This window comes from Chelonia mydas, chromosome 3 (assembly GCF_015237465.2).
Source record: "Chelonia mydas isolate rCheMyd1 chromosome 3, rCheMyd1.pri.v2, whole genome shotgun sequence".
NCBI classification, from domain to species: domain Eukaryota; kingdom Metazoa; phylum Chordata; order Testudines; family Cheloniidae; genus Chelonia; species Chelonia mydas.
In genome coordinates, this window is record NC_057851.1 from 111,804,951 (window position 1) to 111,820,198 (window position 15,248).

Sequence of the window (15,248 nt, forward strand, 5' to 3'; positions counted from 1 at the left end):
CCTTCCATTCCCCACGATGTTTTAAACTATAACAACTTCTATGAGTTACCACCATATAATTTACACCATCATTTATGTCACCTCTGAATCTGGCCCTCAGTTTTCAGGTTAACTCTCATTATCTTTGTGGTAAATAGTACCATATATAGCACTATAACCTATTTTCCATTCTATAGAAAACTTAAATATAGCAAGAAAACAAAAGCATAAGGAGGCAATGTCAGCTGTGACAGAAAAGTTCCAGAAGACTGCAGGTCAAATTCTATTGTCACTTAAACTAGTTTAAATCCAGAACAACTATTGATATCAGTGGAGTTACTCCATACTTATTCCATGTAAATGAGAACAAAAATTGGCCCCAGGTGGGTAACCTTCAAACATGGAGAATTTATTATGGCACCCAAATTCCACATTTGGATGCTTACACTGGCTCTCTGGCACAAATACTATGCATTTATGATTTGAGCATCCAGATAAGGGATCTCATGGAATCTATTAAGGCCCCCACAGCTGAAAACTTGGACCTCAAGGACTTCTAGCTCAAAACTTCATTCATACAATGGAGTCACAGCATCAATTCTTACCTTGTATTTGGATAACTGGGCCTTCTTCTCATATAATTCAGTTTTGGGCTCCACTTGAGTGTGCAATATGGCTTGGTACTCTGTAAGCCACTGAGTCTGTGCCTTGTACTTGTCTGAGAATTCCTTTGACAACTGGAGGCACTTCTCTAAGGCCATATGCTCCTTCCTGACAGAGCTGGCCAGCTCTTCAAGCTGCTCCATGTAATCACCAATCTCTTTCCTTAACTGGTCAGCTTTATTTCCCTCCATGTATTTAATAGCCCGATCACCTTTCTCACGGGCAGATTTCAGCAAATTGTGGCCTACATCCATGTCACTCAAAAGAAGCTGTGAAGGAAAATATGGAGATTAACAGAGAAAGCAGACTGAGTCTTTTTCCCTTTCATTTTCCTTTGTTTTAATTTTTATGTCAAAGAGATGCTAGTAGCAATGTCTTTTTCAAACTACCGAGGCCAAAGAGATTGAGCGAACTTCTCACTGCTTGCAGTACCATGATGAGATGCATTAGCAGGGAAGTGTGGAAAAGCTTGCACTTGTGCTGTTCATGCTGTAATTCAACACAATATTGCCAACTGAGGATCCGGACTTCTCTCTCCAAGACTATCAGCTCATCACTTTTCACAATCAAGAAATTCACTTTAAAACATAACTAAACAGTTCAAATTCACTGTACTGTTTTATTGCAATATAATGAATGCTGACAGTAGACGTAGTGTGAATACTACATGGTTTATCACTTTGGTCAATATTTCAAAAGCTCGCTTAAGTGGAACAGATACAAGAAAATATAATTCTTTCATTCTCCACTGCTTATTAAGTATGGCTATCGGGAAAAACAAAACAGTGTGCATCTCAGAAAGGAATTAAAGCTTTCATTAAAGATACAATGTTTTAAAACCATGTACTAGAAATCAGCCAGAGGTGGTGAAATTTCAGGAGTTGAACTAGGAAATTTTATGTATGGAGTTTGTCAAATACAAAGTGCACAAGATAATGTGGAATAGTTGAAAGCTGTTCTTTGGCATAGTAGTTTTAAATATTGCAAGGAGACTGAGGAATTCATTCACAACTCTGAGGTAAAGTGTGAGTTTTACCACTGGGTTAGTTCAGTGGGAGGAAAGGAAGAGTTTTGTTCCCCACAATACATTTCTATAATAAAATTTATACCACATGATTATTTGGGTGTCTTTTATTTTAAACTAAATCAAAATATAAACACCCTCTATTAGAAGAATGGGATTAAGACGAATTTCACTATGAAGAGTTACCAAACTATTAATCCAATGTCATCAAATTCCACACACTAGGAGAACATCAAATTTTACACCCAATGTTTGCTATGCTGCTAACTACTCTGGACTGTTGGAATCAGAATTCTGAGTAACTGGAGGTACACTATTAAATGTGGACTAGTGTATGTGACTTACCTCATGAAGAAAAATGATTAACAAATCCCAAGTTCAAGTGTACTGTACCTCTAGTTTCTGCATTTTCTTCTCCATTGCTGTTTTATCGACTACATCAGTCTTGGTTACCACATTTTTTAAGTTCTGGCTAGTGGCTCCATACCAATCTGTGTAAGTGCAGAAAGCTAATTCTGACTCCTCCATACTTCGAATCTCTTCTTCCAGGAACTTTATTTGTTCCTTCAAACAAATGTTGGAAACAGAAAGTGAAATGCTTATCATTGTCCATTTCTTGACAAGAGAACGTTTAATAAAAGCAACAAAATACTATTTTATGAAAGAATAATCAATTTACGAAGTTCATTGACTTGTAATTCATTCCTTTTATATCCACCAGATAATTGTTCTGATGGGGATTTTCTGTATTCTCTTTTCAACATGTGTGTATAGCAATCACTAATGTTAAAATGGAGTAATATTTTAGCACTAAAGGGGGAGGGTACAGGTGATAAAATTCTATTTTATATTTTTAAGTGAATTTAGGCCTGGTTTACACTAGGAAATCAAGTTTCCCCACAACGCCCTACCAATGCGCCTCCATGACAACCTGAAGGCACTTCTCTAAAATTCATTCAATGTCAATGCACACTGAACCCTCAGGTTGTCTGCTGGGACTGCCAAGAGAGGTATCAGTCCGTATCTCCTGTGAGGATATTTTTTGTGATGTAGATAACTTACACAAACTGTCTATAGGAAAACAGAACCAGACTACCAACACATTTCACACAGATTGCTTAACACCCATGACATGGTGACAATTTATGATTACTGCAGAAGTTGGCTGAAAGGTCTGTTTCCTATTAACAATGCCCTGATCCAGCTAGCCCACTGAAATCTAGAGAGGGGAGGGTTCTTATATGTGCACATTATATGATTGAGGATTCTATATCAATGAATAATTTGTGGTAACCGTGCCCAGTAAATAATACCTACCTGTGTCTCCCCCTTTGCTGACATTGCATAATATTATAACGAATGAATTGCCATTACTTACCAGTACATGAAGGATCAGAGCTTGGTACCGAGAGGTAAGCTGGGTAGCTTGATTTCCCATTCTACTGGTGGTATGACTTTCCTCCAGGATTTGCTGAGCTAATGCCCCAACTTCTTCAACATCATCTTTGTAGATTGTTATTTCTTCATGCCACTTCTGAGACAAAGAAGACAGACATTACCAAGTGTATCAACCATGTATCTTAACACTGGAAATGTAGTTGTTTACTCTGGTCAGTACAGCAGAGACAGTCAACACCATGATGGGAGAGTGTGCTGGATTCGATTCTGGTTCCCTCATCAAGAAAAGAGTTGAACAGATTCCAGTTCCAGGACCAAACTCTTCTTTCAGTTGTGCCAATGCACTCTACAGGCCAATTAAATTCCAGATCCCACACTGAGATTACAGCTCTGGCAAAATCATCTCTTCACCTGTAAGCGGAGCAAGTTTGATCTAGACCCCCTGAGAGACAATGGCAATGTCGTATTTACAGTCATTTTTCATAGTAGAACTACACTGTAATGTATACACCATGTGTGATATATACAGTGTTGCTCAAATAGATGGACAGTCATTACCTTCATTTGCTGTAGCTGCATCTCCTTTGTTGCTCTCTCAGACTGCCGCCCGGTCCTGATATTAACTTTCTCCTCCAGGGTCTTAAGCCAGTCATTTACCTTCTGAAACTTTTTCTCCATTAACCTCAGTCTATTCAGAGTGGTGTTTAGCTGGGTCCTGGCCTCAGAAAGCCTGTACTGGTAAACTTGCCAATCCTGTCGCATGGACTCCAGTGCTCTGTCTTCTATCTGGGGTATGCCCCAAGATATCACCTCCTCCCTGCCATGGAGCGCTGCATTTAGTAATGCCTGTCCCTCTGCACAATTGACCTGTAGTTCCTGCAAGTGTACAATTACAGGGATAACTTCTTCACATGTTTTACACTAACAGTGGTTAGCATGTTTTGCAGAGTAGATAAAACCCTAGCTCCAAACTCCCTTTGACTTCAATGGAGCCATGACATGACCCAGTGTATTTAAAGTTGAGTACCTTATACCACCTCAGTGGTAGTCTGGTTGTGAACATCTTAACTAACCCAGCCTGGCAGAGATTTTTTTTGACACAATCACTAGTGTTGCTCAATGAATTAAGGGATACATTTATGGCCAAAATGTGCTATATGTTCCTCCCTTAGCTGCTGAGCTGATCATAACTTCCAAAACATTTGTCATCTTTGTTGGCATGGGCACTTGGGATCCCTGAGCCCATTCAGCACATCCTTGAACTCGAGGCTTTTGGGCTGGCAGCCAGGATACTACTAGCTTGCCAATGTGGTAACTTTTAACACCAAATCTGTTTCATTAGATTCCTGGACCTGTTTTCCATTGCTCTTAGCCAGATGCTTATTTTTGCCCTATGTAGGTAAAAACAGCCACAAAGGGTACCACGTTTTAAAGAAAGTTGATTGAAAAAAAGGCATACAAAATCAGGAAACAGCTGGTTTGAAGATTTATGGCCCAGATTTTTTAGTAATAAATATAACAGTATTTTCCCTGTAAATATTTCATATACAATTACAAACTAATTCCCAGCGTCCTTTATAGTTAAGAATTACAACATGCTGGTTTTTACTCTGTTAGACTGTTGCCAGGTCCTGATATTAACTTTCTCCTCCAGGGTATTAAGCCAGTCTGGTTTTATTTTGAGACTGTGCAATTCAGGTTCGTCATAAATCCATTTGATACCAAAATGGGCTAGCCAAATTACAGAATATGATGGTCCCCAGTTTTCTGATGAAGATATTTGAAACAGAAGACACACTTGGGTTTCTGCTGTTAATTCCGGAAGAGAATGAAAATGGCTTTAATAAAGAATCCAAGAAGGGACCATCTGTTCAAGCACTGCACAAGAGAAGAACACAGCAACCTGAAACATATACTTCTTTTCACATTTATTTCTATGGAACAAATATCCCATCCTTAATTTTAAGAAACTTTCCTTCCATGTAAATATTTTTAAAAGTATAATTTTGTAGACAGCATATCCACACTGACTTTAATCCCTTTAAAAAATCACATGTAAGATAGTGGGTATTTCACATTTGCAGCCCTAAATTACAAATTGTCCCACCAACTTTATAAATATGTTATATTTGATTAATACTGTATAGCCCTTTTGTGTTATTGCTAGGTCAAGAACAGGACTAAAAAAAAAACTCCTCTCTCACTCAGTTGCTAAGTCATGAAAGACTTAAGACTCAATGAACAAAACACACTCTAATGTGATAGTATGGATTTATTTCAGCTGATTTAGAGAAAAAGTGGTATCATGTTTCACCTTCAGATCCCTTTAGTTCTGGCTTTTAGAACCTGACAATACTTTTCTGAAATACTGTTAACTATATCGTAGACTGAGAGTTGTACAAAGTTTTCCCTTTAAAGACTCAAATTCAGGCCAGATTTACTGCAGTCAGCAAAACTGAGAAAGTTTGGTATGACTGTGGACTTATGGGCTGATATATGGGGTCAACTGGAAGTCACAAAACTCAATCCCTAAAAGTCAACAGGACTTCAACCAGGAATTGAAAGGCAGCAGGACTGAGCCCACTAGTTGGGTAGCAAATACCTTATACAAAAGAGTCCTTGTGCAAAATGTAAATCAATTAACAAAACCAAAGCCCAAAGTATATTATATCTAGAGATGTAGAAAACTGACCCGTTTCAGTTTGCAGTGGTTTGTGTGAACCACTTGGCCAGTTTTGGTTCATGAAGGCATTGATTCTTTGAGTTCTGAGTTCAAACTACCCCTGAAACTCTAAGAATGACTCAGCTGAAAATGTTAGATTTTACCTGATATTTTTGCTCTACTTCCACTGTATATTTAAATAAAAGAATAGTACCAATAACAACAATAATATAGTCTGAGCCGTAAAAAGGAACTGTAAGAAACTGAAGAAAGTCTTTGATGAACCACAATATGTTGAGGAAGAATCAACATGGCTTTGGTAAAGGAAAATCATGCCTCACCACTCTAATAAAATTATTTGAGGATGTCAATAAGCATGTGGACAAGGAGGATCCCCAGTGTACTTGGACCTTGAGAAAGCCTTTGACAAGGTCCCACACCAAAGCCTCTTCAGCAAACTAAGCAGTCATGGGATAAGAGGGAAGGTCCTCTCATGGATCAGTAACTGGTTACAACATAAGAAACAAAGAGTAGGAATAAATGGTCAGTTTTCACAATGGAGAGAAGTAAGTAGTAGGGTCTCTCAAAGATCTAGGACCTGTGCTGTTCAATTTATTCATAAATGCTATGGAAAAGGGGATGAACAGTGAGGTAGCTCAATTTGCAGACCATACAAAATTAGTAAAGACAGTTAAGTCCACAGCTGATTGCAAAGAGTTACAAAGGGATCTCTCAAAACTGGGTGACAAGGCAACAAAATGGCAGATTGAGAAGTGCAAATGTATATTGGAAACAATAATCTGTACAATACATACAAAATGATGAGGTCTAAACTAGATGTTACCACTCAAGAAAAAGATCTTGGAGTTGTCAAATAGCTCTTTGAAAACATCTGCTTAATGTGCAGCAGCGGTCAAAAAAGCTAACAATATTAGGAACTATTAGGAAAGGGATAGATAATAAAACAGAAAATATTGTAATGAGGCTATATAAATCCATGGTGTGCCCAGATCTTGAATACTGCATGCAGTTCTGGTTTCCCCATCTCAAAATAGATATATTAGAATTAGAAAAGATGCAGAATAGGACAATGGAAATGATGAGGGGAAATTAAAAAGACTGGGACTTCAGCTTAGAAAAAGAAACAACTAAGGGGGATGGATATAATAGAGGTCTATAAAATCATGAATGGTATGGAGAAACTGAAGTGTTATTTACACCTTCCCCTAACACAAGAACTAAGGGTCACCCAGTGAAATTGACAGGCATCAGGTTTAAAACAAACAAAAGGAAGTACTTCTTCACACAACACAAGTCAACCTGTGGAACTCATTGCCATGGGATGCTGTGAAAGCCAAAAGTCTAACTGGGTTCAAAAAAGAATTAAATAAGTTAATGTAGGATAGGTTCACAAATGGCTATTAGCCAAGATGGTCAAGGACGTGACCCCATGCTCTGGGCATCTCTAAACTGCCAACTGCCAGAAGCTGGGACTGGACAGCAGAGGATGGATCACGTGATAATTGCTCTGTTCTGTTCATTCCCTCTGAAGCACCTGGCATTGGCCACTGTCAGAAGACAGGATACTGGGCGAGATGGACCATTGGTCTGACCCAGTATGGCTGTTCTTACGTTCTTAAGATGAAGTAGTAGGCTGGAGGTGAATTGCTTGTCCCTTTGAAGTGAATGGGATTTTTGCCATTGATTTCATTGGAGTCAGGATTTCACTCTCATTTTGTACCAATACAATGGGTGACATAGACTTCTCATTTGCATCCAGAAATCAAGTTGTTAGATATAAAGTAAATGTCATTATTTGTGCCTGCAAATGGGAGGACCTGTTGAAGTGCACTTGAAAATCAAGCCCTGTAAGTCTTTTGCATGGCTAGAACACGTTTTAAAAAACAACAGCAAAATAAATGCATTACTGTGCTTTAATTTTTTCCCCAAGATAAACAAGGAATACAACCTCTCTGTCATGCAATTATTGTTATTGTATTTTACAAATGGAATTCATTTAGATCGAGTGCCATGCCACACATACTATACCTGTAGGTCCTGGAGTGTTGACTCATGTGTCTGAGCATCACCTTCAAGATATGATAAACACTCAAGTTTTTCCTGTTCCTTTTCCAGCCATACTTCAAAGGCTTTCAGTTTTCTTTGGTACTCATGATGTAAGTGAAGCAGTTTCTCAGATTTGGTTACAGCCTCCTGTTTGTTAAAAATACTTCATTTGAGCCACAACCAGTTAAGAGATTATAGAATCATAGAAACATAGAACTGGAAGGAACCTTGAGAGGTCATCTAGCCCAGTCCCCTACACTCAAGGCAGGACTAAGTATTGTAAACTATACATCCTAGAAATGAAATACAAAGTTTGGATCTAGAGCTGAACTTTCCCAAAGTTCAGGGGGTCTAGATTCAGGGGGATGGTTTGTGTAATTACAGAAAGAGAGGGGGCATCTATGAAGATAGAGATGTAGATTCAGATGGGAACTTTGACTCAATTTGAGGCTATTTGGATCTGGTCTTTTGGTTTGAGAACATTTATAGTTAAAGCATTGATTAATACTAACAATGGACCTGATTTTTTATTTCATTTACTTTGTTTTTAAACTAGCACAACTCCAGTGACTTAATTGGAATTATTCCTGATTGCCACATGTGTGAGCTCAGAATCTGGCCCATTTTCTTTTCAGGAATTCAGACCCTTGTCAACTACATACAATAATAGTTCCACCTCTTATTTACAGTATATAATAGCATTCCTTATGGAGAATCTCACAGTGTTTTGCTATATCTAAAGATAACTTTGCTGATTACTAAGAACTAGACTGTGAACCCTATACTTAAACTGATAAACAATCATTTTCATGAGTAGTCCCTCTGATTTCACAATCTGGCCCCAAAACACTGCCATATCTGGGGCACAACACCATAGCCATCATATGTCAGCAACATTACAGAATGGTGTTTTCAGAAGCAATACTAAAAGATTATCTGCAACTGAAACTGCAGAGGGATTTCTGTAATTGCCAACAGAGAAGTTTGTTCAGGACACTAGGGTTAAGTCCCATGCTTAATAAATCTGCCATGAGATCTTTGCTGACTACAAGAGGGTTAGGCTTCATTTTTACATCTCATGTAAAAGATAGCACCTCCACCACAATGACCCAAGCATTATGCAGGACTGATAGAGAATCCCAACACTATTATTGCACCTAGGTTTCCCATCCACACTTTGTCCAGGCCCTCACTGATTATTATTTTATCAGATGCCACAAAATCACAGCCCAATGTGGTGTGACTGCAGACGAGTTTCTGCAAGTACATATAATTTTCAGAAGTTCATGATATTTTAAGATACTGTATTAAAACTGCTTCAGCCTTCATCACTCTCTGACATCAAACTTTCCAAAATCCCTTCTGGGCTAGTGCTGGAACCCGCCAGCACTTACCATTGAGTGTAGCACTTACTTTGATGGATCATATGACACGGAAGTCAATGGAACTCAGCCTCGTACTAAGCACTATATTTAGTAGTGACTGTAAAAGTAGGCCCTTGGTGAATTACTTAACATCAGTACAAATACAAAGTGTTTACATTTGTCATATGACATGCATTCATGGTCAAACAAAAATCCTTCTTTGTATTTGCACTGATGTTTCTAAGCTTTCGGGTGGGTGAAATCCTAGCCATTATAAAGTCAATGAGAGTTTTGCTTTTGAATTCAAGATAGCCAGAGATATTAAATCTGCCCCCCAAATTATACACATTAAAAATTCTGAAACAAACAAACAAACAGATCCTCTCTCCCTCCACCCCAAACTCAAAGAAAAACACTGGAGTACTGACAAGATAAACTGTACCATTGTCCTGTCTTTGAGGAACCTGTATCGTTCTTGGAGGTCCTGGAGTTCAAGCTGGGTTACATAATGCTCAGTCATGCCAGTGCCTTTTGCTTCAATGGTCTCTAATAGGCTGCTGTGACTCAATACTTCTTCACTGAGTAACTGCATAACACAGAGTAAATGAACAGGTTTACTAATGATCAATATTCAAACAAGTCCAGAGACAGCTTGTTTGTTTGTAAGGTAATTAGTGGGGTTTTTTTGGCCTATTAGTTTGTTGCTTACTTATATTGCTCTTACAGATTCTCTTCTCAATAGGTCTGCACAGGCCTAAGTGACAGTGGAATTTTGCCCACTGAATTTATATGGTTCAAGTTCCTCCAAGTGCAAGACTAATTTCTTCCACCTTGCTATTTCTCTCATAAACACATAGCAGTGTATGCATTAGGGAAAAAAAATCCAAAGCCAGAGATCCCTATCAAAATAGAACTCCACTGCACATACCCCTCTCTCCCTGGGGAGAGGATGAAAGCGGGAATGAATCACAGTCAGATGTTAGCCACATTGCTTAATGCACTACTCAAAAGCACTCAGATATTAAAGTGGTTAAGGATGTGCAAGTGTGTAAGAAACTACCTCGCATAAGACTTCACTGGAGAAATAACAGCAATAATGACATTGCATGGCAATTAATAACCACCTGGATTAAGCTCCTGAAACTTCACTTTGGGCCCTTAACTCCTTGAACTGGCTATTTACTCATATCAAATGTCTGACTCAAAACACATTATTACTTAACTAAATGCAGCGTATGACTATAATGCAGAATGGGTCTGATTCACTGTTGCCCAGCACTCTGTGTAGTTATATACACCAGCACAGAAACAATGCTGTGAAGTAAAACATGTCCATTCTAATGTCATAGCATATTGTGCCATTTTGAACAAGAATATAGAGAATTATGAGAATATAAACTTGAAGAAGATTTATCTCTAAGGCTTTTTTTTAAGTCAGTTGGCCAAAATTTGAACTTCACCCTACCTTGGAGAGATTTCCTGTCTAGTATGGTTTGTAGTACTGTTCCTCCCCGCAGCAGTTAATGGCTGCAGCAGCAGAATTTAATGAGGAAACAGGACTTCAATCTGAACAGCTATCTGCCTGATTTCTAGTGCATACACCAGGACAGAAGCTAAGTATCAAACAGTTGTATCTGTCTGTTTAGACATCATGGTAATATTTATTCCATTATAACATACAATAAAACTATTACTCATACCACCACGGAGGATTTTTCTTAAGATTATAGTAACAGTAAACAAACCTTTGCTTTACTGAGGACAGCTGTTTTTTCCCTCAGCTCTGCACACTGTCTCTCAGAAGCATTCATGCTCGCTTCCACTTTGTCCATCCAGCTGGAAAATTTATGAACATCATCCTGGTAACTTGTCCATTTGGACAGCGCTCCTTCCAGCTGACTACAATTTAAAAATACATATCAGTTGATATTCAGTATCTCATATTATTCTAGCAATTAGATAAGGCAATAAACAGTCATTCAAGTTTTAGGTTTGTTAGGGGGACAGAATGAAAGGAGACATGTAATATGCTGAACTGCCCTATGAAAACTGCTACAGATCTTGGCTGGCTAATATATAGAAGGGTACCAATATTGAGGCTACTTGCCCACATCTGAAAAGGGACAGTAAAGGACATTAGTGGTGGATACAGGATGCTTGCAGTCCCAGCATATCCCTCAACCATGTGTGCACTAGCTCTAGTAAATATATGGGTAAAGCATGGTATAAAGGAATAGAATCTGTAAGACTTGACTCCAAGTACCATACTTTATATCTCATCATACATTAGGGAGCAGATACTATCTACTGATAAATAGTCTTGATTGTTTGAAACTTGGAAATGTCTGTAATTAGTAACGCTCACCATATTTTTGTCCTATGACTACAGGGGTGTCAGCAGGCCACTTCACTTTGAATGGTCCCTTAGAATATGTGCTCACTACTTATGCTAAAAATATCTGCTCCACCTTGCATTTAGTTGTGACACACACTCAGTACCTTTCCCAGACCTGAAGAAGAGCTCTGTGTAGCTCGAAAGGCTGTCTCTCTCACCAACAGAAGTTGGTCCAATGGAAGATATTACCTCGCCCACCTTGCCTGTCTTGTAATCATATGACTTCTGGAGATAATACTAATATTTTCAACTGTGTTGTCTCCCGTTACCATTCCCCACTCACATCTCTTTTTACCTTTTACAGTGAATGCAAGAGGACAAGAGAGAAGCCCACGTTTCCTTAAGTGTCTGTAACTGTTGTTCAATGACAGGGACTCCTTCCGGAGAAGTGTTTTGCAGAACAGATTCTCCTCTTGTCAGCATCATTTTCATCTGGATTTCCTTCTCCTGCTTCACTGATAACAGTCTCTAGAAAGCAAACAGACCTTGTTCTAGCCTCATTGTTGTGACATGTATGTAGTCCTTCTCCCAAAAAGAGGAAATGGTTAATGAACGTTACTAGAAAAGAAGCTGCTACACTACACCTTGAATGGATTGTACAAGCTGTTTATTGGGAGGGTGGGCTTGACAGCTGGGTCTCCCTAGTAAAAGAGGCCTTTCAAAGGAAGGGTTTGGGCCATAAGAGAAACCCTAGCACTCAGGGAGAGAGAGAGTTTTCCTGGAATCTGGGCAGAAAGGGCTTTGTTCTACAGATTTCCAAGCTGAACACTATAGAGAAAAAGAGAGTAGGAACTAGAACTCTCACTGTCTCTATAGTGATCCATGGAGAACTGGAGATATTTTGTGGTGAAAGAGCCCTTCTGCTGTGGTGCTGAAATAAAACTCTATTTAAGACCTACCTACAACACTGCGGTGCCTCGACTTTTGAAATCTGGTGACCCCAGTATCGCCAGCTCTCACAATTTTATCACATCTTGCAGCATTTGGTGTTTTTCTTAAACCCCAGCTCCTGGAGTTGTGTACGTATGGGATTTTCAGCTTTCATTAAAAATAAAAAGTAACTGTCTAGCTCTTATGGTTGTGCAGAAAAATCAGAAAACATGAACCCTGAACCCGCCTCAAAACAGAAGGCAAATGAAAAGAATGCTAAATTTATGATTTGATTAAAAATCATGAGATTTCAACTCTCATAATTTTGGGGGCCTGACTCAGGATTTTGAAATGCTGGAGATTGACAATGCTGGGGATGCCCAGTGTTACTGACAATAACGTAAACATGATCATCCACCACCTTTTCTTTTTTTTTTTTTTTTGGTAGAGCATTGCAACGTTTTCTGTATAGTGATATCAGTTGGCATATTCTCTCTAAGTGCAATACTCCCCCCAGCCGTGGTGTGGCAGTGTAACACCCTCAATGCAAGGTTCTATCTGAGAGGCACAATCTACCCCTAAATGAGCAATGCATTAGTTACTACAAACAAATAACAAACTACATTAACAGAATGTGATGGTTACACAATACAGCACTTAAGTCACTTGTAACATTTGACACAGTATGATTGTGTAACTAAAAACAATATCATACTTTCTCTATAGCCTTAGTTAACAACGTATCATCTTGAAATTTTTTTCTTCAATATTTACACCATTTTCCATGTCACAATGGTCCAGTATATCTTTATCTTATCTTATCCTTTTTACTCCAAAAGGCAACATTTTTCCAAATGTTTTTTTGAGGTAAATGAAAAATTGGTGTTTGAATTTTGCAAACTTACTTATAGTGGTCACTATTTCATAGCAACTGAAGTAATGTGTCCTGTGTGTGTCATCTTTGTAGCCATTTGTTTACATACCTCCAGCTTTAATATTCTGCTGTCTAGAACACTTTTGTCTGCTGTGGGGAGACAGTAAGATTCCAGCATATGAATTGTATCAGCCATCCAGTCCTGGAGTTCTTTTATGCCATGAGAGAACTGATGGTGCTCTGCGACAATCCTATCCATTCTGGAAACCTTCTCCTGAAATTCATATGGAAATTAACACTGCCATCCATTCCAGTGATTGTTACCGCTCAGTATGCACTTAGGGCAGGTGGCTAAACTGTGTCTACCATATTTCATGCATATGTTGCATGCTCAAGTGCGTATAGGTGCAGTTATCTGCTTTGCATGAGTGGTGCACCCACTATATGCATGTGCCAATTTTACAAGTACACTACATTTAGTCCCCCAAATTAGAAGATTTGGCTCTTCAAATGCTCCCTTTTTCAGTCTATGCAATGTATCAATAGATCTAAGTGTATAAACAAATCAGTCAGTCTCGTAAAAAACTACATTAGCAGAACCATTTGAAGGACTTACTTATAAGTGAGAAATTTTTTTACATAAAGTAGCCATTTTCATTTACATTTTTTCAATTAATAGATTCCATGGTCAGAAGGGACCGCTGTGATAATCTTGTCTACCCACCTGTGTAACACATGCAACAGAACTTCCCCCAAATAATTATCAGAGCAGACCTTTTAGAAAAACATCCACCCTTGATTTAAAAATCATCAGTGGTGGGGAATCTATAATAAGAACTGGTAAATTGTTCCAACGGTCAATTATTCTCACCATTAAAAATGTATGGCTTAATTGCAGTCTAATTTGTCTACATGCAATTTTCAGTCATTGGATCATATTATTATACCTTTCTCAGCTAGACTGAAGAGCCCATTATTAAATATCTGTTCCCCATGCACATATCTAAGATTCTAATCAATTCACCCCTTAACTTTCTCTTTGTTAAGCTAATACATTGAGCTTTTAGAGTCTATCACTGTAAGGCATGTTTTCTAATCCTTTAATCATTCTCTGACTCTTCTCTGATCCCTCTCCAAATTATCAACATCCTTCTTGAATTGTGGACACCAGAACTGGACATAGTATTCCAGCAGCAGTCACACAAGTGCCAAATACACGGGTAAAATAATCTTTCTACCTCTACTCGAGATTCCCTGCTTAAGCTCTTTTGGCCAGAGCATCACATTTGGAGCTCATGTTCAAGTAATTATCTGCTCCCCCACAAAACTTTTTCACAGTTACTGCTCCCCAGTATAGAGTCCCCTATTCTGTAAGGATGGCCTATATTCTCTGTTTCTAATGAATAAATTTACATTTAGCCATATTAAAACATGTAATGTTTGCTTGTGCCCAGTTTACCAACTGACCAAAATCGCTTTGAATCAATGACCTATCTTCATTATTTCCCACTCCCCAAATTTGTGTGTCATCTGCAAACTTTATCAGTGATGATTTTATGTTTTCTTTTGGGTCACTGATAAAAATATTAAATAGCATAGGGCGAAGAGCTGGTCCCCGAGGGATCCACAGGAAACACAGCCACCCTATGATAATTCCCCATTTACAATTACATTTTGAGACCTATTAGTTAGCCACTTCAATATATACTATATACAGAACTAAATAAAAAAATTATTAAAATAATATTTAATATTAAAATAATATTAGATATGTATACTTCATCCATAATCCATAAAATATGTATACTTCATAGTCTATCATCCTTCTAGAGGAGGGACATAAAACCTGACTTTGTGGACAGTAAATTCACTCCTTAATTTCAGTACTATCTTTAACTCAGCCCATTGTGTCTATGTTCTGAAGTGTCATATGGCAGAGAGATTTGGAGTAG

General features: G+C 38.3%; 1 protein-coding gene across 1 annotated transcript in view; it reads right to left on the reverse strand.

The window, feature by feature from the left end:
- SYNE1 (spectrin repeat containing nuclear envelope protein 1) overlaps positions 1-15,248 on the reverse strand; it is a 497,076-nt gene that overhangs the window by 222,053 nt on the left and 259,775 nt on the right. The window contains 9 exon segments of the mRNA XM_043543166.1: positions 585-911; positions 2,060-2,230; positions 3,045-3,200; positions 3,623-3,940; positions 7,776-7,940; positions 9,600-9,743; positions 10,903-11,056; positions 11,848-12,020; positions 13,406-13,570. Coding sequence (XP_043399101.1) covers positions 585-911; positions 2,060-2,230; positions 3,045-3,200; positions 3,623-3,940; positions 7,776-7,940; positions 9,600-9,743; positions 10,903-11,056; positions 11,848-12,020; positions 13,406-13,570 — 1,773 coding nt within the window.